This window comes from Anguilla anguilla, chromosome 13 (genome assembly GCF_013347855.1).
Source record: "Anguilla anguilla isolate fAngAng1 chromosome 13, fAngAng1.pri, whole genome shotgun sequence".
NCBI classification, from domain to species: domain Eukaryota; kingdom Metazoa; phylum Chordata; class Actinopteri; order Anguilliformes; family Anguillidae; genus Anguilla; species Anguilla anguilla.
Genome location: NC_049213.1, coordinates 12,697,259 through 12,720,955, shown reverse-complemented (window position 1 = coordinate 12,720,955; position 23,697 = coordinate 12,697,259). Strand labels below are relative to the sequence as shown.

At 45.0% G+C, this 23,697-nt stretch overlaps 1 protein-coding gene across 11 annotated transcripts in view; it reads right to left on the bottom strand.

Annotated features, from left to right (window-relative positions):
* Positions 1-23,465, bottom strand: part of LOC118210888 — a 51,344-nt gene extending 27,879 nt beyond the window's left edge. For 5 of the 11 annotated variants that reach the window (XM_035387384.1, XM_035387383.1, XM_035387387.1 and 2 more), the window contains exons 1-28: positions 22,491-23,464; positions 18,807-18,848; positions 12,966-13,100; positions 12,538-12,611; positions 12,314-12,386; positions 12,090-12,179; positions 11,908-11,963; positions 11,423-11,543; positions 10,945-11,121; positions 9,330-9,412; positions 9,151-9,199; positions 8,809-8,898; positions 8,582-8,683; positions 7,758-7,829; positions 6,597-6,683; positions 6,149-6,298; positions 5,565-5,672; positions 5,014-5,181; positions 4,775-4,857; positions 4,609-4,657; positions 4,187-4,276; positions 3,841-3,936; positions 3,576-3,647; positions 2,990-3,076; positions 2,488-2,634; positions 1,135-1,365; positions 780-947; positions 528-610 (exon numbers count right to left, since the gene is read on the bottom strand). In XM_035387384.1, coding sequence (XP_035243275.1) covers positions 528-610; positions 780-947; positions 1,135-1,365; positions 2,488-2,634; positions 2,990-3,076; positions 3,576-3,647; positions 3,841-3,936; positions 4,187-4,276; positions 4,609-4,657; positions 4,775-4,857; positions 5,014-5,181; positions 5,565-5,672; positions 6,149-6,298; positions 6,597-6,683; positions 7,758-7,829; positions 8,582-8,683; positions 8,809-8,898; positions 9,151-9,199; positions 9,330-9,412; positions 10,945-11,121; positions 11,423-11,543; positions 11,908-11,963; positions 12,090-12,179; positions 12,314-12,386; positions 12,538-12,611; positions 12,966-13,100; positions 18,807-18,848; positions 22,491-22,874 — 3,167 coding nt within the window. In that variant the 5' untranslated portion in view covers positions 22,875-23,464. Of the gene's footprint in view, positions 1-527; positions 611-779; positions 948-1,134; positions 1,366-2,487; positions 2,635-2,989; positions 3,077-3,575; positions 3,648-3,840; positions 3,937-4,186; positions 4,277-4,608; positions 4,658-4,774; positions 4,858-5,013; positions 5,182-5,564; positions 5,673-6,148; positions 6,299-6,596; positions 6,684-7,757; positions 7,830-8,581; positions 8,684-8,808; positions 8,899-9,150; positions 9,200-9,329; positions 9,413-10,944; positions 11,122-11,422; positions 11,544-11,907; positions 11,964-12,089; positions 12,180-12,313; positions 12,387-12,537; positions 12,612-12,965; positions 13,101-18,806; positions 18,849-22,490 lie in introns of all 11 variants that reach the window. The other 6 variants (XM_035387385.1, XM_035387388.1, XM_035387377.1 and 3 more) reach the window with 5 other exon arrangements.
* Positions 23,466-23,697: the final 232 nt, after the last annotated feature.

Below are 23,697 nucleotides of genomic sequence, written 5' to 3'. Positions count from 1 at the left end.
TGTTTAAATGTCATTATAGTAATTGAGGTGATTCAGATGTCAAACCTTATAATAATGATTAGTTTTTAAAAGGACAGTCTGCAGATCGGTTAAATGCGCGTAACTCGGTCACAATATGCACAAAGTCTTTAAAGAGACCTTAAAGCACTTTCTGTGGGTTTTTGATATTATTTCAGTTTTAGCGCATCTATCAACTGGCTCACAATTTGTGTGCAATAATGGATACTTTAATCGTTTAGAGAAACCTTGGACAACCATTAGGATGTTTGTGGTCTATGGTAAAAAAAAAAAAAAAAACACCAACAGTAAACGCCAAAGTAGCTTGTACAATGCTTGAAAACTGCAATAATATCAAGAAACCCCAAAACATGAACTCTCTCTTTAATATCATCTTTGATGAATGGACAGAATGATCATCTCTAGTGAAGGGGCATGCTGAGTGTAAATACGGACAGAAAACAGGCTCAAACCTGCACATAAAAGTGAAAAGGTAATTCAGACATCTTCACTGGACACTATGCACTCACCTCCCCAGGAAGTCATCCTTATCCATGTCTTTATCAAACAGCTCAACCTGGACGTCCTGTCCTGGCTGTGGAGTCAGAACCACCTGGAGAAACACCGGAACATCAGTATTGCGCTAATATTAGCCTACATGCCAAAAAACACTGGCACAACATTACACCGAACCTGAATTATATCAGCAATTCAAATGATCCTACACCAGCACAGATTATATTATTTCCCTTTATAGCTGCAGAAATCATATTACGCTGTACCTCATACAGCTCGTTCCAGGTGGGGTTCAGGTTCTTCTCGATCACGTGACTACGGAAGGCCACGCCCCCGACGCGTATGTTTGCGTACGGGTCGCTCTTCCCCTTCCCCAGGAACTTGTCCTTGGCGATCAGATCCCAGGCCTCCACCAGGAGAATCCGCAGCAGCCCCTGCAGGACAGACATTGTTACTGCAGTCTGAACATACATCCACACGATATACATTTAAAGCACCAACATTTAAGGCATAATGAGATATTTTATACCGTTCATTTAGTGGCCTGTACCGGCCCTGCTCCGTTGGTTAAGTACAGCTACTCTAATACTGGACCGCACGCGCACACTCTCTGCGTCTCACCTCTTTTGCAAAGCTGGGGTCAGGAGTGGTCTGTTGGGGCTGTGTTTTGGGGGGGCTGAGGACCTCACTGACCCCCCTGGGGGCGACCTTCTGACGGGACAATGAGGACTCTTCTTTCATTAGGAGGGTGTGGTCGTCCTCCTCTTCCCCCTCAGCAGAGGTGGTGCTGTCAGCAGCTCCCACCAGCCCCTCCCGAACCACACCGCGCTCCGCCAACTTTGCGTCCAGAATCTGTCGCATGGCAACAAACTCAGATATACATTCTCACACCAGTAAAACAGCACATATCCTTACTATCACAAGCTACACAGAGAGGCAGACTGTGGGGACAAATAATGATGTCAAAATGGCAATTTACACACAGTAATGGCAGTAAAGGTGCTGTAGCTCACTCTCCCACAGTTCTGATACACAGCATGCATTCAGCAACATTCTCACACAGCTAAAGCTGCACATATCACAGCACTACTGACACTTTACACAAAAAGAGATGTACAGTCTGAAATCACAGTGTAAAAGTAGAAGCTGTCATGGTAATAACAGCGAGAATTAAAATTACACTCAATGAGGATTAGCTCAAAGCCTGACTGCCCTTTTAAAATTTACTCTTGGAAACACTTCAAACATCTTCCTCAGTGGCAGCTGGAGCACATGATACAAATGACCGTTGCTCCACTCATCCACTCTTTTCATCCTTTACAGTAAAGGGCTCTCTAAAGTGTGTGGGCAAGTTAGAGTATTGTAACGCTGTGCTTTCTGTTGCTTTCAGTTTTTTTTAAATTCAATAAAAGGCTGTTTCTTTAAGAGGCAGTGGAAGTGTACAGTATGCTTAACCAGTGGCGTAACTGAGATTATTGAGAGTGTAATGTAATGAGTGTAATGAAAATGTTAAATGCCTTACAGTTAGTTGACAAGAAGACAAAGAGGGCAGCAGCTTACCACACACCCCCCCCCCCCCCCCCCCCAAATAATACCATTCCCCGCAGTGATTGGTATTACGATTACTCGAAAACCCAAATTTCACAATTATTGTGACTGGCCTAGTTGCCATAGACACATGACAACACCAATCAGAAAAATATTAGTTCAAATGGAACAACTGGTCAATCATTATAACCAATAAAATAAGATGGCACCATAAGATTACATTTTACTTTTAGGCACACTATGCAGAAACCATTAAACTGCAGCACATATGCTCTGTGTGGAGTGCTGATCCTCCACAAAACATCTGCAAGTACCGTGTTGATTTCTGAAACCCTGCACGCAAAACTAACCTTGACATTAATAACAGAAAGGGCTGTCAGCTTGACCATGGTGAGAAGAAGGGGCTGGGCTGAGGGCAGTGCTTACCTTGAGTTCAGCTCTCAGCAGAATCTGACTCTCAAAGAGTGCCCCATCCAGCCTCAGCCAGCGGTCCAGAACCAGGCCCGGCTCTGACAGCAGCTCTCTGACGGGCAGAACCCGAGAGCCTGTGGGCTGGTCCCCAGTGTGAGTGAGCTGGAGAGAGAGAGAGAGAGAGAAAAAAAAGAGACAGAGACAAAGAGAGAGAGAGAGCTCATGAACCCATTTACCCTTTGGCAGAGGTTAATTGACAACTGTACAGTATGTTTCCATTCCACCTCAAATCACACTGTAAATCTTACATATGAGCAAGGCACCTGAAAACAGTGTGAAGGTCTAAAAACCATGTATATTAAAAGTCATCCTGAAAGAAGTGAACACCAGTCCCCCCAGTTATATCATGCTTTGCCAAAGTATCCAGGTTTCAAAGAAGCTGCTGCATGTTTTATGGAGTCTCACAACATTTTGTCAAAATGATACAGGGAAAAATATTATCTGAATGCTGTCTCACCTTCACTATGAGCATGTCCTGTTCAGGGTCGCGAACCAGGAAGTAGAACGCCTCATCCCACTGAGGAGAAGTGGAACGATCACACACCTAGCAAGAGAGAGAGGAGCGAGAGGAGATGAGGGGAGGCACTTTAACCAGCCATCCCGCTGCATGGATGCTAGCTCGTTTTGCACAGCTGTGTGAGAAATCAGATTCATTCTATTCAACCTGACTTTTCATTTTGTGTTAATGAATTCTGACTTACTGATCAGAGAAGTCTGAACTGGGCACACTGTAAACTGTTTCTTCACAGCATTAGCTAACTAACTGATAGCAGAGGAGCATTTAATGCACAAAACAGCTGCATAAATCTTTGAATCAGTGGCATTATGCATCCAGCTGTATCCATTTGTATCAGCTTAACATAAATATACAATACCTGTAAACGTAACCTTATAACCGGTGAGGTTTCGATATAAGCTCTTTGAGCTACTTATCTCACCTGCACATGTACTACTTTTATTTGTTGTATTTTTTCTTTTATTTTTTTTCTTTTACTGTGTGCAAATAAACTAAACTGTAAAAAAAGGTTTTCAGATAATCTTACCTTGGTCTTGTGGGAGGTTCCCCTGAGTATAACCTCCGCCCCCACTTTTGGCTCCTTCCCGCTTTTCTTCAGCTGAGTACACATGACAATGGCACCACAAGATGAGTCCACACCAATATAACTTATCTGAAAGCTCAGCATTTCTTCTTTAGGACGTAACTTCATGCAAAATAATGTTCTTGAACACAAAATCTCAGTCAGCATATAGCTACACATCAGTGCACAGTTATTATAAGAGAAAGGAATTGTGGGAAGGTGGTCTCACAGGCAGGCCGTGGGCACGGTCCATGTACACAAACAGCACAGCAGCAGAGGGTACAGCCTTGTTCAGATAGGACTGCTGGGACTGGAACTGCAGGACCTGATGATTGAGATTATAATCACATTCATAAAGACAGCATGGGGACTGGGATTAGTCACATTCATAAAAACAGCATGGGGATTGGGATTAGTCCCAGTCATACAGACAACATGATGGTTGGGATTAGCCTCATTCACACAAGACAGGGTCTTGTCAATCCAAACCTGTATACTGCAGCTGAAATGACTGCTGCTAACACTGGAACAGAAAGATGGACTCAGTAAGTGAGCGGAGTGAAGACTGGACTCACCGGTTCCAGTCGGTCAGGGTCTGATACTTTGGGCAGCCACTCCAGAACCAGGTGAACACGTCCCGACTTCACATCATTCAGAGTGAACCACTGCAACACACACACACACAGGAAACAGGGTAAATACACACACACACACACACACACAGGAAACAGGGCAAATACACACACACACACAAACACACACACACACACAGGAAACATGATAAATACACACACAGAAAATTAGCTAAATAAGACACAACCACAAACACTACCTGAGAGTGATTATAAAAAGGCATATAATATAAAAATAACAAAATATATAGCAATTATAAAAGACAGGATATAACATGTTATCCATACACACTGTCTAATGCTATCACACACATACACACAACATGTATTCACTGAAGGCAGACAGACAGACAGACAGGTCTCACCTCATCAGTGTACTGGGAGGTGATGATGTCCTTCAGACTGATCTTAAACCTGCAAGTCCCAAGCAAATATGAGTACCTCAGCAGTAAAATGAACATCATTAACTGTACGCACTATTCACTCCTGCACAAAACCAGCCTATACACACCCACGCTACCGTACGCTCACCTCCCCATAAAGTCATCCTGATCCACGTCCTCATCAAACACGTCAACCTCCACCTCCTGACCCGGCACTTCGGTCAGAACCACCTGGAAAATCAGCAGGACATCACTACCAACATCCTCACGAGGACTACAACGCTACATATGAGCTACCCTGCCGCTGTTCAAAAAAACAGTACTCCAGCACAGCTCGTATTTCTGCCCTGGTTATAAGCACAGAAATCCTGTGGTGTTGCGCTGTACCTCATACAGCTCGTTCCAGGTGGGGTTCAGGCTCTTCTGGATAGCGTGACTGCGGAAGGCCACGCCTCCGACCCGTATGTTCACGTACGGGTCGCTCTTCCCCTTCCCCAAGAACTTGTCCTTGGCGATCAGATTCTGCGCCTCCACCAGGTGAATACGCAGCACCCCCTGTAGGACACACATTGCTGTTGCAGTCTCAATGACGAATGTACAGTATACTGTTTTAAGCACAAAGGCCTTTTGGAAACGCTACATCTCGATGTGCATAGTGTGCATGCGTGTGAGTCAAACTGATGTAAAAGTCAAGGGCAAATATTTACTCAGGAGATTTATGGTAATGTAGTCTGTATTTAAATCACACTGATTTAAAAGTAAGGGACAGATATGTATTCAGGCGATTTAAGGGTAATGTATTACGTGTATTTGAATCACACTAATTTTAAAGTGAGGGAAAGATATGTACTCAGGAGATTCATGGATTAATGTAGTATTTGTATTTTAATCACACTGATGTAAAAGTGAGTGACAAACATGTACAGATAGTGACTCGCCTCAGTGGCAAAGCTGGAGTCAGGGGAGGTCTGCTCAGGCTGGCTGTCGGGGCGGCTGTGCACCCCGTGGGCAAGCTCAGCAGAGAGAGCCTCATCCATCCACAGCACCTGAGAGACAGAACAAATCGTATTACACAAATGCAGGAGCCAGCCCTACGCCAGTAAAGCACCTTTATGTCATTTGTTTACTGCCATGAACTAAAATGGCATCTAAAGTTGTCGGCACGGCAGTGTTCGAGGTTTTATCAGTATTCATTTCAAACAGTCCGCTATTTAGTTAATTGAGGAATCGGAAATAGGTATCATAAAATCCAGCCATAATATAAAACGCACCATGCACCTCAGGCATTGCTGGAAGTGGAAACCGAACGTCAAGCTAACGGAACAGGAACAGACACTGATGCACGTCGTTGAGCACAGGGCCAGCGAACAGTGCTCAGCATTCAGGAACGCGTCTGTGCACGTGCACTGTGCGCACGTGCGAGTGCTATAAGGGCTCGAGGGTGAGCGCTCTACGTGCACCCGCGTGACCGGGAGCGCTGGACGTGCACGTGCACGCACACGTGCGCGAGCGCGCGCCTCACCCGCAGGACCGCGTTGATGTAGATGCGGCTGGCGGGCCCGGCGTTGTCCAGCTGGAACCACTGGTCCATGGAGAGACGGGGGCAGGAGAGCAGGCGGGACAGGGGGATGGTCAGACTGCCCAGCGACAGGATCCGGTCCGTGTCTTTCACCTGAGAGACGGAGAGAAAGGGGGAGAAACAGAGGAGACAGAGTGACGGGAGGACGACGCAGTGGGCGCAGGGGTGAGGGAAGGGGAAAGAGAAGGGGAAAAAGAAAGTGATGAAAAAGAGGAGAGAGCGAGGTCAATCGTGTTACACCATCGGCTCTAGTGTTGCTATAACACGATTATCAACAGAAACAACAGGAATGTGACAGTCTCAACTACCGGAAAAAAGAAGTGTAGTTCACAGCAGACTAAGGGACAGCAGATGGAGCCAGTGGCCTGCAGCCAGCAGGTGTGACTGTTACCTGGATGTCGATCTCCTGATTGTGAGGGTTTTGGATGAAGAAGGTGAAGGCATCCTCAAACACTGGGTTATTGGTCCCATAGCATGTCTGAAAAAGGAAACAGGAAGGATAGGACAATGGGATTGTGGAAGGAAACTAAGTGTGCAGTGTGCAGCTCATATGATACTGTATCAAGGAACAGGAAGTAGAGTTCTAGATATGCGACACTATCACAGAACTGTGTGGACATAATGGAAGAACGCAGGATGTTATGTAGGTACAGTATATTGCAGTGCAATGGAAGAGGAATTAGAGTGTGTAGTTATGTGACACTGTGGAAGAGAACAGGAAGTAGAGAGGAAGTAACCACAATATAACCATAGATTATGTTTTTTTTAATATATCACCGTGTAAGGGAACAGAAAGTAGGGGGGTCCACTAATAGAAAACAGTGAGCACAGTTGGTGGTCCTTACTGTGCAACAACTGCAAGCACTAATGACTGATTCATAGAAGTAAAAATGAAATAACTGTGCATAAATAGTTAACAAGTGAAATTCACAAGTTATGTCATGATGTTCAGCCGTCAGATCAGCCTTCATCTGATATTATTGGAGTACGGGTCAAGCCAAGTTTCATCTTGAGGCTGTGCCTCTTCTCAGTAGTCTAAGCACGCTCTGAACACACAAATAAATTAAAGGCTGGTTCTGCTCACAGCTGTTTTTGAAGTTGAGCAAGTGCTGACCTAATAACACTAAGTGGAAATTTGCCTGTTATTTTACTAGTGCTTAATTTCAACTAGTGTCCACAGATAATGCTGTGGGAATAATAATGACTAAAAAAGTAGCCACAGTGTCATAGACAGGATTGGTTGAATAACTAGCAGATGAATCTCTTCAGAATTTATTGGAACAACTTATACAACATGCCCTTCCATGCACTAGAACAGTGTCTTAACAGAATGAGCCACCCAGCAGCACCATGTGACTCATTCTTTGGTGACTTAAAGTAGCAATCCTAAATTGATGTTTCATATGGTATATTGACACGTCACCCTTAGAATAAGAGCAGGAAGGAGAAGCAAATGCATTGAGATTACCACTGCATGTTCAGCTGAGAATATTCCTCTTGGCTAGCCAAGGTGGTTTATGGGTAATGTACTAAATTAATGTAGCAGTCTTACCCTGCTCTCTCGAGTGATGTCCTCCACAGACAGCTGCACCACAGGACTGGGGTCTTTATTCCCCTTCTTCATCTGCAATAACACACCTGTTACACATCTGTTTAAGTATATACCCATGACACAGCTGATAAGACAACTTTACAACTGCCAATCACTGCAGTGCATCCCCAGTACCACAACTCATATAACATTCATGCTATTATATTCATTTAGCTGAGGCGATTATCCAGAGTGATTTACAAAGAAGAACAGTGCCAACACTCAATTATAAAACTGACTGTTAGTGCCGAGATAGCCAAATAATGCTTTTAAAACTCTTTTAGTAGTGAAAGTGTCCTTGAGAGACTGCAAAGAAGTCCTTAAAATGTTTTTCTGCTGGGAAAAGCAAGTGTGGTAAACTCAAAGTTGTGGTTTGGGTGTGATAAAAAAGAAAACATTGTATTAATGTTGGTGCCATGTTTTTATTCACTTACATAACCCAACTGCAACATTGTAAAGCTGCAACAGCAGTTTGAGTGTACTGGATACAGTGCACCCCAATACCACATGCAGAATGTAATACTGCATTCCAACAAACAAAACCCAAAATAGGAACGCAGTACAGTTACACGCAACAGCACTAACACGACACACAAGCCATAGCCACCTAACAACACCCAGATAACTACAGCAATGACGGCAAAACCCGTCACGATAGCAGAGATGAGGGCACGCTACCAGGCTGCGGTTTGTGAGTAAGTACAGCTTTGAGTTCAGAGCTGCTCTAGCTCGGCACAGAAAGGAAGCAGCCAGGTGTGGGCACACAGGAAGCTAACATGACTCACAGGAAGTTCTTCAGCCCGGTCCAAATACACAGCCAGGATGGCTGAGGAGGGAGGGTCTGCGGTCTTGCTGGGGAAGTTGATGCTTTTATTTCTTTCGAGAACCTGAGAGAAACAGAAGTGGGACATTCTGAAGGAACCTCAGGAACCTCAGCTCCACGGAGAAGTAGCGCAATGTAAGAAGATGTCATGCGATCGTACAACGGCGGTATTGATCGGTGGAGGCTGACCTGGTCCAGCTGGTCAGTGGTGGGCAGGAGGGTAAGCCACTCGAGACGCAGATGGACGCGGCCGGATCGCACGTCCTTCAGAGTGAACCACTGGGGAACAGAGAAGGACAAATCAAACAAACCACTGGAATACAGAGAAGGACATACAGTATCAAGCAAACCACTGGGGAACAGAGAAGAACAAATCAAACAAACCACTGGAATACAGAGAAGGACATACAGTATCAAGCAAACCACTGGGGAACAGAGAAGGACATATCAAACAAACCACTGGGGTGCAGAGAAGGACATATCAAACCAACCATTGGGGTACAGAGAAGGATGTTGCCAATCCAAACTCACCTCATCCACAACTATTTCTTTCTTCACTATGCCAAGATCCATTTTGGCCCTGGGGGGGGGATGACAGGGTTAATCATTAACAGGCAGAGTTTAAATGGTCCCCTTTAAAAATCATGGAGAAGGACGTGCGGTGATTGGCTATGATGAGAGGCAGTGACAAACACAGACAGAGATGGTACCTCCCCAGGAAGTCGTCCTGGTCGGGATCTTTGTCAAACACCTCCACCTCCAGTTCTTGCCCAGGCACTTCGTGGACGATCACCTGACACGCAGACAACCGACACGCAGGCAACCGACACACAGGCACAGACACACACGTAAACCCGCACATACAGGGACAGGAGTACAGGCAATAATCACACTCAGCCACAGACACGCACAGGCAACCAACACACACAGGCACAGACACACACACAAACCCGCACATACAGGGACAGGAGTACAGGCAATAATCACACTCAGCCACAGATACACGCAGGCAACCGACACACAGGCACAGACACACACGTAACCCACACATACAGGGACAGCAGCACGGGTGATAATCGCACTCGGCCACAGACACACGCAGGCAACCGACACAAATGGACGAACACACCAGCAACCGCCACCCGCAGGCACACACACATATACAGACACACAGGTACAGACACAAACAGACAACCAGGACACAGGCAGTCATCAAAAACAGGCACACAAACAAACAACAGGCACACACACGAGAGACAAACCAAACAGGAAACCAACACACAGGCAAAGACAGACAGTGGAATGAGTTTGAAGACTCTGACACTGAAATATGTTTCATGTGCTGAAATACAATGTGGATTATGCCAATTACATATATCACTTATATATGAAACGTATAATCTATACGTTGATGACATATGATTATATTCAATAGTTCATTGGATTCTGTTCCAAAGGACAATCAGGCCTTGAAACAAGACAGTTGAGGAGAATGTCATGTTGACAAAAATGTCATGCTAAACGGCAAAATGGAATTAGACTCAATGCACTGAAAATGACAAACTGCCCACTTTGAATGCATTCTGAATGTAGACTTGCATTGTAATGACAAATGAGATTATAAATGCATTACATTGCAGGTCAGGCTACATAAGTGTGCTTTACATAAAAGCAGACATGACGTCAGCTGCTTGTACTGGTTTGCATGCTTGCACAGAAACAATGGGGCCTCACAAGGGGGGACACAGAAGCTCTGGCGAACTGCAGAGCCGACTTCTTAGCAAGTTGCCTGTTACATTCGAATGTTTTGCTTTTAGTGATGCTGTGAAAAACCCCAGCCATGTTATCTTGTGGAAAAGAACAAGTGTGTATGTGTGTTTTACTCCTGGTTTTGTTTGACTTCTGCTACATTGCGTCTATGTTCTCACCATTTCTTTCTTCTGACCATTTTACAGTCTCATCTCTCTCGCTTTCTCTCTCTCTCTCTCTCTCTCCATCTAGTTTTTCCTTTTTTCATCTGTTTTGTGTGCCTTGCTATTGCTGTTCATTTTGATTTGGTGGTTTCTTTACTTTACTTTTGTTGCTTTTTGTTGTTGTGAATGACTGTATGTGTTGTGCAGTACAGGTTTTTTTAAAACTCAGCTCTGTATCTCTATCTCTATCTCTCTCTCTCTCATTTGTATATGAATAGCGACAGGAAATCTACCTCAGAATCATCTCAGAACAGCTAAGGCTAACAGGATTGAATGCTGAAGCCTCTACGGCACGGCTTCTCAGAGCGGGTTGTTCCGGGAGCCCGTTAGAACGGCTCGGGACCGCCCTCACCTCGTACATCTCCCTCCATTTTGGGTTGAGTTCGTTGTCCACGTGGCGGGAGGTGAAGGTCTGGGTCCCCACCCGCACCACGGCGTAGGGGTCCGACATGCCGGAGAACGCCCCCTTCATGAGGTTGTCCTTCGCGGCCAGACCCTCGGCCTCCAGGAGGTGGACGCGCACCACGCCCTGGGACGGGAAGAGGCGGAGCTCAAACCGCAGAGTCACACACAGGGAGGGAGCAGGACCTGCTCTCTGTGCTCATGTCAGTCCTGCAGCGGCAGCCAGCAGGTGTTCAGCAAGGACGCATCCTTCTCTGCTTACTCTCAAACTGAACACGGACCTAGCTGGAGCCATGAAATGGGCCTACAAACACAACAGGGCTTTTGAAAGTGTGAGAATGTACAGTATATCAGGACTTTTGGCAACTTCCAGGATTCAGTCAGTGTGACTGTTGGGGGCGACGGTCGGTACGACTCGAGCGCGTTACCCTCGGGAGGGGGGAGCGCAGCTGCGCAACGTGCAGGTCGGGCACCAGGGGGACGGTGAGTCGGTTGGGCAGCACCAGGAAGGAGGCAATGGCGTCCATTATCAGAGTGTCTGACTTTACACTGGAAATGAAAGGAAGGCAGAAGCTAACACTTGAACTACACATTAAACCACAAATAAGATCTTTCATTAACTCTTCATCGGAAAGCTCGTTAGCTTGTCAAGTATTTCAGTGCAGTCAACACTGTGGCCAGCCAGCTCACATTAGTTATGGATCCAGGACACGGAAGAGTAAGCAATTCCCTCCATAGCGCATAAAATCTCTTTCCCACATTTTAACAAACTGCAGGGAGGGAAGCCCAAAAGATCCACCCTCTCTTTATGGGAGATAAAATATTTTTCTAAAAAGGCATAATAAAAATAAAATCATAACGTTCTGCATGTCACTCAAGGCCAAACTGCCGACAGAGAACCTGCAGGACTCACTTCAGTCCGGGAATGTCCAGCAGGTTAGTCAGTCCGGTCCAGTTGATGTCCAGTTGCTGCAGAGAGGCAGAGGACATTTCTGATGGAACAGGCTGGAAGGATCCCTCAGTAAAACAAGCCAGGCAGCCGGGGAGCCGGTGCTTTAATGTGGTCATCGCGTTATTAAATTAGGGAGTACTCACAGGCCTGCGGATGAAGAACATGGTGACGGCGCCCACTATGGGAACGTCTCCGATCAGAGGCTCCAAGATCACCCGCAGCATCCCGTGAAGCTGGAGAGGGGGGGGGGGGGGAGGGTCCGTGGGAAAGAGAAGGGGAACAGAGAAAGAAGGAGAAAAAGAAAGAGATTAAACACCGATCGTTAACCACAAATTACTCTTTTTTTTGCCTTCTCCATCAGTCCTACCTGCATCCCCTTTATGCCCGCGTTGCAGAAGTACCTCTTCACCTCCACGTTGATCTCGACGTCCCCGACGTAGCTGCAGAGAGAGAGAGAGAGAGAGAGAGAGAGAGAGAGAGAGATGTCAGAGCGTCAGTCTGCCTTCCTTCTCTGCGCTGAGGGTTCGAGAGACGGGCGTGCGGTGAAAGAGAGGGACGGGGCGAAAAGGAGAGGGTGTGGGGAAGCGCTACCTAATGTACAGGTCCAGTAGCACCTGGCCCCTGTCATTCTCTGTGTGAGCCTTCACTCCCACCACCTTCATGGCCTGGGAACACACAACACACACAATGTGTACACATGATACGCTGTAATTCACTGTAATTATTATTATTATTATTATTATTATTATTATTATTATTATTATTACAGCAGATACCCAAATCCCAGCACACACATAACAACATAGATACAAATACAATTATAGATAAGTAATCCAATATACAATTTTAGAAGACAGCAATAATTAGTCTGAAAAAGAAGCACAGTGACTATGTCACTTAACTTGATCGCTATCCATGGTTTCACCACCCCAGCCCCCCACCCCGCCCCCCAACAATGCCACCCCACCCCAATTGTGCTCCACCACCATCCCCCGGCCCACATTTACAGCACAGGTTACCTTGCTCCCAAGGTCAACTTTGGTGAAGTTGAGGGTCTGCAGATGGACGCTGGAGGCCCGGATGGAGGGGGCGATGGACTCGGCGAGCAGCTTCTCGAAGTACTGCCCCACGAACGGCCAGGCCTGCTGCAGCACCTGCAGACAGAGGCCAGAGCACAGGCCGGTCAGCGGGAGAGAACTCAGTCTCGCCAGCCATCACAGGGAAAAACAGGAAGTTCTCCTTCAAGTTTTCATGGAAAAATAAGAACCTTCAGCCCACATTAGTTGCCACTGGCAGAATCAGTATCACAGCACTAAGAACAAGTTCATCAGCTGGATATACCGTTCAGTATACCCCAAACAGCACATTTAAATTAAAAGTGTAAAAAAATGGAGCACTACTGTATAAAGTATGCTGTCAAAACAAAGGGACTGGCAGTGGAAAGTTAACAGAAAGATCATTTGAAAAACTGGCAGGAGTCCAGGGATTAGGAATGTTTTTGCTTGAGCTACATAAGCTGGTATAATTGTCCTCCTCTTGGCAATTTGAGAGCACAAATAAGCATGAACTCTCCTCAAATGTAATCATATCATCTTCATCTCAATTTTGTAGTAAGATCAACAGTAACTTTGCTAGCTGGCCTAGCAGTAATGTTGGGCACAAAGATGCACTGGGCAAAAAGGTGGAAGTGGCTGAGGCGAAGTATGTCAAATACATTACGTTTCTGAGAAACACCCACAGAGAATCTTAGTAATGTCTACCACCACTTCCCTGGTGTGGCAAGCCTATGCCAGTTTCAGAAAGTACTGTTTCCAGAGGGCAAACCCAGATTCGGTAGAGATGAGACCATCTGGGGTTGAGACTAAAATGAACCCAATGTGGAGCCCAGAGGAACACCATTTTAATCAGGAGAGGAATGCAAACAAATGTCTGTCATTTTGTGAAAAACATACGATACTATAGCAACCTGGTAATCCTGTTAGTGTTATGTTGAAAATAATATTACACATGCCCCAGCCAATCAGAAAAGAGTATTCAAGCCAAGCCATTGTGTATTGGTATTGTAGACGCGCAACATTTGTCAGTTGAAAATAAAATTCTTTGTGTCACATCTGACACTGACTGGTCTTTATTGACACAATAAACTAAGCAATAAGATTTCATTATTATGGAAAAACATGGGTACTGATGTGCGCTGTTATGAGTTTATGCATTTTCTATACAGCCAGTGGCACCGCCTGACCAAGATGCATTCTAAAAATAGATTCTTTCCCATGCTAGGAATCGATTTGTTATCGAGCACATTATGCCATCCCTCGATCTGTGAAATAATTGAAAATCACCATCCCTAATTTCTGAGGTTATCAAGTAAGATTTAGAAAGCCTATAGTTTCAGACATTGTATTTTCTACATGGGCTAAAACTATATTTACAACTGGATAATTACCAAAGAAATTCAGGTTAAGTAATACCGATTATATCCTTGAGGAAAACCACTAACGCACCTGGGAATCAAACCAGCAACCTCTGAGTTAAGATCCCAGCCCTCTAACTCTTACACACACAGCCTCACATAATACTCCAGTTTATGGCTGCCACACGTGTCATGACTGGGCCTAATTCATAGGGGAGAGGGATTAAGGCAACTCCGACTCTTTCAAAACAAGCTGCAGCTGCAGCTGCCCTATATTGTGTGTTTGTTTGCAGACACACGCCCTGGCGGGGAAGGCTGGTTACCACAACAGTAAAAAACAAATGGCAGTTGTACCTCTTTACTGCTAGTGGTCAAGCTGGATTACTGAGCCCTGGGTGTGTGTGTGTGTGTGCGTGTTTGTGTGCACCATGCATTTTTAATGCATGTATGGCTAAACAGTATAACTGTTTCAAGTAACCACCATGGGATTCATATATGTAATTAAACTGCTAATGTCATGGGAACACTCTATGTTGCCAGATGGCCTCAATTACATCTTCCCAAGGGAAGGCTGGTTGAAAATTCACATGAATCAAAATATCAAGGAAATTATTAATTATGCTGCATAAACAGGCCTACTCTCTTTGTACCAAAAGATTTTCACTGTAAATCACTGTGATTTTCACTGGTTTTCACTGTGCACCTCCCCCACCCCCCAGAGCAAAGGTTGTGGCCTTCCATACAGGATCAGACAGTTGTCTAACCCTACCTCAGTTAGGCTATTTTCCTAGTCAAGGTGCAGTTGTGAAACTCGGGTGGTAGACTAACTCACGTCATCATCATAATAAGGCTTGTCCAACTCAATTTAGAAAATTTCAACTGCAGTGTACCTGTAGAACACTCTTAAGAGGTTGGCTTTTAAGAGGAATGAGTTACATGTGTGGGTGTGGCAGAGATTTTCATCAAGGCTGACCAGACTGCTTTCCAAAATAAAGACAATAAAAGAACAAAAAAATTTTTTTAATTCTAATGATACAGATTCTTTGTGGTAAGTAACCATAGAAACATTTCAGTTCTGATAAACAATCTTCAATCCCTATACTTTAATATCTTAGAGGTTCTGGCATACATACATATTCATTTTACAATTGTGTATCTATCTAGCAATTTTACTTGTACAAACAGCCTCTCCTTGTCTCTCTCTCTCTATCAACAGCCATCAGACATTCTTGTGCAATTGTTTGTCTATATTCCCCATATATTTTATGCTCATATGTTTGCAAGAAAATAGCACTGGGTGTCTGTGTTTCAGGTAAGAGGTGGCCTGAGCTAGTTAAAAGACAAATTGGTTACTGGGCAACAAATTAGCACAGCAGCGAATGTTTTCGCTGACATGACCACCCAATCCACGGTGACGCAAAGAGATTTATTGCGGGCCGCAAAATTACCATTCCAAACGATATTCCGTTCACACGGCACAAAATGAGCAATTCCAATAATGTCACTCAAATACGGCCCCCTTATCTTTCAGAAATTTAATGACATAACTACGCTACCGACAGGCCCCAAATGCCATCGTTTTTTTGTTAGTTTTTTTAAATGCTTCAAGCAGATCATATTACAGCCCTGGAAGTCCTGCAGAGGCACCCTGCAAAGCGATCCATAAAGGCAGAACGGTCCAGCTGGGGGGGAAACATATCGATTTGTTCCCGTCTGATTCGTCTCTAAAAGCCAACGCCCTGCCTTTTATTTATGTGCTTAATTCTGCAGCGGGGTGAAAACTGATTTAACGCAATGGTTCTGTGGAGACTAGCATATGGAAGGAGCACGACTACACAATACATATTAATGATCTACGTGAGGCTTTAAGCTATTTAGTACAATACCAACATTTAATCAGTACAACGATTATAATATTACAAACGAGACAAGGCTTATTCAGCCTTAAAGTACACAATATTTCCTTTATGAAATATCAAAATATAAATGAATGAATCATTGCAAAATGGTTTTCTGAGGTACCCTAGCTTTGGAACCCCCTGCTTTAAAGGACTGGGAATTCCAAGACACCCCCTTTCCACCTTCCCATAATGCTCTCTTCCGCCATATTCCTCTTCCGTTATCTTCCCTAATTTAGATGCAGCCAGGCCCGTCCCACCGCTGCGATGTCTTCCATCCGTTCAGGAGGGTGTGCACAGGGACCCGCCCCTGCCCCTCCCTTATTGCCTGCATGCAGCTGTTGCTTATTTTCGCTATGCGGTGAGCCAGTTGAGCTCGTCACTTACTGCAGTGAAGGGCGGCTCAGCCAGCACAGACCCAAACCCTCCCTCCCGGGACAATTCTGTCACAAACCGAGACTGGGACTCTCAGCCCGCCGGTACTGTCACAGTCAGGGTTTGACTGGGACCGCTGGGGAGCGTCACAAATTCCATATGCCACCCACGAGTCCCATCCGTTTCTTTTCAAGAACTTCTGTATAATCTTAAAGTACTTCAGTCTTAAATGACTTTAAAACTATAAAAGGCATAGGGTAACGAATAGAAGTCCTTTAGCTCTGTTCATTGAACAACAGTGTAATGGTGCCTGAGCTTAAGGCCAAATGGTTGCAGGTTCAAATCCCAGTTGAAATAGCGGGTTTTTGTCCTTTAGCAAGGTTTGCAGCTGGACCAGTATGGTTAAAACAAATGTACTATGCAACCAGTTAGCTAACTTGCATGAAAGCAACTGCACCAAAAACAGGTCTGCCATAAGCAAAGGTACACAAGTGTAAAGGCTTTCCATATTTGGTAAAAACAGTACTCATACTACTCATGGAGGGTCCCTTTATAACGGCAAATCAGTGAAGCTGCTGAAAACCACAAATGGTTACATGGTGCATGTCAGGATGGTGAGTCAGAGGCAGCCGGGTCATGTGACAGGAAGCCTGAGGTGGCAGGGCTCACATAAAAAAAAAAAGTACAGCTCCTGCTGACCTGCCTGCAGAAAACTTTCATCAGTATCATCTTTGTCCGGGATTGAATTACAGAGAACACGTGTCTCTGCTATGAAGCTAATTCATAATTGCGACAGCATTCTGCTATAGGATTATCTATGCTCATTCTCAACATATTTTTGGTGAAATTTTTTTACTGTCATTTTTAAAACATAGAACAACAACTCAAAGAATGTAATTTATTAATTTAGCCTTTATTCAGGACAAAAATTCCACTATGACTAGGTCTGTTTTCCACTGATGGTCAGCAGGGTAGCATATATGCAAGCAGGGTAGCATATCAAGAATATAAAGATATTTACACATACAAAGACAACATAAAAAATTACCAAGACAATATTTATATATTGTGTTACATTGCCTCCGTCTGTGGGGAATCACTGTCGTTGACTGATTGTGTGAGGGGTCTCCTTGACAACCATGACTCACAGCGACTGCAGGCTGGAGGAGTGCCAAGAACAGTAAGCCCCTCCCCTCACCTCTCCCCTCTCCCTCTTCTCCCACAGTGGCTGGATATAGTCCTGAGACAGCATCCGTGGCGACAGATGAAGGGGTTCTGTTTAATGTGCCCACTCCCTCCCAGATCCATTCCCCCTGCAGCCTCTCTACCCTGCCACTCACTGGCTACCAGAAATCATAGCGCTGTGAGGACTGTGTGTGTGTGTGTGTGTGTGTGTGTGTGTATGTGTGCACATATTTTTCCTCCACACAAAGTCAGCCTTATTAACTAGTTTTAAGGTTTCATGTGTGCCAAAGGCAAAAATCTGGCCACACAAAAGGGCTGTTATAAAAAATGCATGTTAACAACACTACATACCAGACAGTAGAATGCATACACCCCAGTGCATATTTAAAGCTTTTGACAGTTTGATTGGAGATCGATTGCCACTGTGAATAGACCTCTTTCCACCTCCTAGTGGCAAAGTGTTGTTACTGCAGGACACAACTGTGGGAGCAGGCAGCAGGGCTGTGCTACGTTCACAACCAGGCTGCTTTTCTGGTAGATGTTCACCCTGTTAGGCTTACTGATTTAGTACATATTTCATAACAAGCCGGGTCTTGAACACCTGCTTAATTCTTAATGTACTGTAATAAACACCCCAAGGAGTCTCTGCTTCTACTACATGACCTGGCAAGCCACTCTGTCTATTGACAGCTCTGTTTAACACATATACTTCCACCTGATACAACCGCAGAATTTACCTCTGTCTAATTTTCTCAGACATAGCCCAGTCCTGCAGAATTCAGCCTGATGTAGCATGTGCTTTATTTGTTCCTTTTAAAAACACAAAGACCTCAACTGAATCCCACCTGAGCACCTCAAATCCCCCCATTTGAACCTCAATGTAATCCATCAATCCCCCCAACGCCCCCCCCCCCCCTTCCCTCTCCCCATTTTTCCAGACTGACCAGTGTTGAAAGAGGGTAGCCCTAAAAAGGAGGCGAACACAGTACCTTGTTCAGCCATTCGACCTTCTCCACGTCGGGGAAATTGACCTGCGGAAAAAAAGAACACGAGTCAGACGAGCAGCCTCACGGTCACGCACGCACACACACACAAGGCCGGCCCGTCGGCAGAGGCCAGCTGGGGCACCGCCGGGCCGACAGACTGAAGGCGAACAATGGGCCGAGTCACGACGACAGACATACAGTCAGACGCTTAACAACTGAGACCGCTCACCGTGCCAGAAATACACAGCGGGCAGAGCGGCTCCATTTTACACGCATGCCTTAAATAACACGCATTTCGCCACTCGTAATATACGTACGAAATGAACACAATGGGCTGTTTTTTTTTTTTTGGTTTTATTTCACCAGACCAAGCCAGAGAGGCACGCCAGCGGAAATTCCTCTCTCCTCTTTACAGCTACACAGGGTTAAGGAATAAATAGCACGCGGTGGTAAGGTCCCAGTAATAGATTACATAAACCGAGAGAATGTGCGAGCGTCGCCCATTTTGGGAGAAGCTATAAGAGATTATGTGTGAAGGCGCAAGGCGATATGCATCCGACAGAGCTCAGAAGCATGTTTCAAGTACAGTTAAGTAAAAATAAAAACAAAAAGTTGGTTAAAACGATTCAATTCCTTTCAAGTCTGCAAAGAAGCAAAGTAAGGCCTTCCCCTCTCACTGTATCGAGAAAACCTCCCTTTCTTATCTGTATGTAGCACATTGGCTTATTGATCTTTTCCAGTGCGTCCGTTATTTGCAGGAGAGTGCTACACTGCGCTGTGATAGGCTAGGCTCTGGGACAGTACAGGCCTGAGGGAGAGCCAGCAGAGACGTGATTAACTGTGCAGGTGTCACCCAGCACAGCAGCATGGCCCGAAACAGGAAGTGGGAAAGCAAACCCAAAGGAGGGGCTGAGTCTACAGTCTGTGGGCCGAGTGCAGAAGAGAGCGGAGGCTTCCTCTGCTCCCGAGACAGAAGGCTCCGCCCCTCTCTCCCTCAGGCTCTCTCAAACGGTCCAACACTGTTCTCTCTCTCTCTCCCTCTCACTGATTTTTTGTTTATCCCCTCTGTCTTCATCTTGTTGGTGATCTTAATGGCACTCTTTCACCACACCTTTCATTCTGAAAATGCTCTATCACACATATACCACAACATCCCCTCCCCACCCTTCTCAATTAGCTATCACAGACCCAGGAGAGCCAGTATCAAGAATTGCCTAATATAGTCAAGACTGGACTGCAGAAAGAATGGAGAGAGAGAGATAGAGAGACACAGAGAGAGAGAGAGACAGAGACAGAGAGAGAGAGAGAGAGTGAGAGAGAGAGAGAGAGAGAGAGTGAGAGAGAGAGAGAGAGACAGACAGAGAGAGAGAGAGAGAGAGAGAGAGAGAGAGAGAGAGAGAGAGATCCCCTGGACCAAGGCACACTCAGCTGCGTGGTATCTCTGGTATTGCTGAACCATACGACCGCCCACAGCAGGGCGAATACCAGCTTTAAGATAATCCCGTTTGCAACAAAATGTTTTTTTTCTCAACTTTGCATTCGCCGTGATTTTGCATGGTGGAAGTCGTGGGAAAGGAATTCTGGGTACGATACGGCTGGAGACAAAACAAGATTTCACCAGCTGCTTTTATGCTGCTTTGCCTCCATTCAGCTCAAAACGCATGACTGGTTATAAAAAGTCTGATCGTTTAAATACCTGTGTATTCATACATAAAACATATCTGCGTTGTTATAATGTTCCTGCTAACATCACTTGTAAAGTCAGTGAGGAATTCTTCAGACATTTTATCCTGTTTGAACTGATAAAACTTGCACAAGCCAGTGCAGACTGTGCGGTATTAATACCACAAAGCTTACACGTTGTTGTCATATCATAAATGTAATCATTTGTATTGATTGAGCCGAATAAGAATAGTTGCAAAAGCATGGTTGAAAACCCTGCCCCAGACCCTGAATTGGTCATGCCCTTCTTGGTGGCTGATTACAGGTCCAACATATAAGATAGCATGCAGGTGTTAATGTATGCCTGGCTTCACAACTCACGTCCTAATGCTGTGTGAACATGATTTAACATGTATGCGCACTCACACTTGGACTGTGAATCCTGAGCCAAGAGGCCAATAAACTGCGTCAGTCTTATTCCCACTGGCCTTTACCTGAAAGGCCTCTCAAATATGGTAGCCTGTGCCCAGCCAGATCTTAGCCAGGCCTGGCTAACAAGCTTTTCCAGCTTTTCCACTGCACAACCATGGCTGCAACATGTGGCATGGACATGTAATTATTTTGCAAAAAAAGCTAGCTAACATTAAAAAATTGCTACTCTCATGCTATGATTATTAATTATTGCGGTTAGCAAGAGTGCCATGTCATTTTCTGCACAAAACATTTTTGTCTATTGTAGACAGCTGCAGCTATCACTCGCCCCTATATAACGAGGGAGAAGACTAATCTTGAATGAGTGTGCTATCTTTTCATAGCTTAGCAGCCAGCTCACAGTTCAGAGTAATGAGCCCCTGCCTCCTGACTGTACTGGCATTGACCGACCCAACGGCTAACCCCACCCCTCAGCTTCTGAGTGCCAGGTTTTCATGGCTGGTTGTCACTTGACTTGTCAGGGAAAAAAACACGGGAAAACAGTACTGCGGAGGCAGCCAGTTCTTGCTCAATGGTGAAAAAAGAACTTGAAGCACAAGTGTTACACAAACGTGTGAATATATGAATGGCTCTAGTTGGACTGTGAAACAAATGGTGCCAGATTGATCCAGCTTCTTTCTCCTAGTGTGAGAGGCCAAAAATTGTGCCTGTGAGCACTCTGAGCCAGGTTATATTGACAGAGCGCAACGTGTTCAGTTGCAGGAAGATTCCATGGTTTGATCAATACTGCAGACCGCAGAAGATGCAGCACTGTCACAGGATCAAGGGGGTGGAGTCAGATGTGAGCAAACAAATGGCGCAACTGAGTTCATCCAGATATAGGCTATCCACATGCTTCCGTCTATCGCATTCCATGTTATTATTAATTGTCTCATGATTACCCATCTCTTTAGAGAAAGACTAAATGTTACATTAGGTACAGTCCAGGATTTTTCAGTTTAACTGTGAAATAAGTCTGTCCCATATGTGGTTCTTCCCTTAACCCTTTAAGAAGGGAGAAATATATGATTAGATTGCTCTTAACTGCGCATTCTAATGCTGATTTAACAATCACTAGTGGTAACTGAAAGCAATGGAGTTCTAGAACACTAACTTAGAACTATTCCAGAAGAAAACCCCACTCTTTAGAGGATTAAATACCTAGATTTCTGTTTTATAGAACTTGTGTTTTGTTAGATGTCTTTAGACACGGGGGGCGGGGATGGGTGGGTGCTTGGTATGAGTTAGAATCCTATATACCATAAACACAAAAGCGCAAGATCCTGCTTTGCCACAGAACGAGGAAGTAAAATCGAAGGCATGCAATATTGGAGTCTGACAGGCAAACCGATAACGGAATTCAACACTATATTTAGCTACGTTGGGCGTGTCTGAGGGTAGCCTATGCCTAATGCGATTTCATAAATGATACGATATATATCATGCAGCAATTTAACTATTGAACTTGGGAGCAAGTTTGTACGTGAACACTGAGATGAAACAGAAAACTTACCACTCAAAACATATCGCATATAAAATTTTACAATCCCTTACCCATGCAGGTAAATCCCGTTTACTCTTGAGCATTTTGGAAGAGGTGAATTCTTGCTCGTTGTCCTGTAACTGCATAGCGGACTTCAGGCGTGCCAGCTTGGCATCTCGTGTGTGTTTCCATCCCGAATAGACCATGAGTCCGCACATAAACAAACTAGTACTAATCCTGTAGTACCCTGCTAGATACACGGGCAGTAATGCACCGAGACACTTCCCGAATGTCCAGAGGATAGACACCGCGTTTATTCCTGGAGGTTTGGAAGGCTGCATATCCCCGGAATCTGGTGCGTCTGCCCTAGACTGGGCCGAGTCCGCAGGCTTCGAGACTTTGCGTCCGCATGGCGCTGCATCCCCACTCGGCATCGTAACGGGTTTCTTCTCCATGATTTTCACTTCTCTGTCCTTCCTTTATACATAAAGTTTCACTCAAGAAGAACCTACGCGCAGTTGAAACTTTGTTTTCCTTTGTTTGATTTGCTTTCTACTTCTAACAGCATTGACAAAGATGAAAACCGACTACGGTTTTTTTAATCGACCGAACAATGCGTCGCAGCTCAGTGAAGCACGGTGCCAAAGTTGTGTGGCATAGGCAGACCGATACAGCAATGATTGTTTTTTACTATTTGTCACGAAAAAGTTCTATGGTACCCTATTTTCATACGCCTACAGTTTCCTTCCTTCCAAAAAAGGACTCTAAAAGCCCGGAGTTACGTATCCAGCGCCGTCGGAATAGCTTTATGGAAACACGCCCAGCAGTGTGCAGACGCGGCGCAGTTATGCAGTACTTGTCTCACGACTTCTTATGGCAGACGACCTTCACGGATGCTGTTGCTTGCGTTGGAGAGAAGTAGCCTATCTCAGCTCTTGACCAGTCATGAGCGGACTGGGATGTTAAAGAGGCGGTGGGGTTCAGGGAAGCCGCAAAACGACTGCCGTAGGCGATACCTTTTCGTGAACAATCTCCCTTCTCAAACTCTTTCAATTCGGATTGCTTTGTCACCATTGTTCCACTTACTTGTTTAGACAGGATTTAGGCTTTACGTTGGTTTATTTTAGCCTATTATGTCTCAAGAAATAATTGCGAATATGACGTCATTTGATAAATAGCTCGAAAAAAAAGATATAGCAAGTAGACTAGGTAAAGCTGTGTCCTCCGGAAAAAATAAAATAAAATAAAATTATATACATACACACACACACACACATA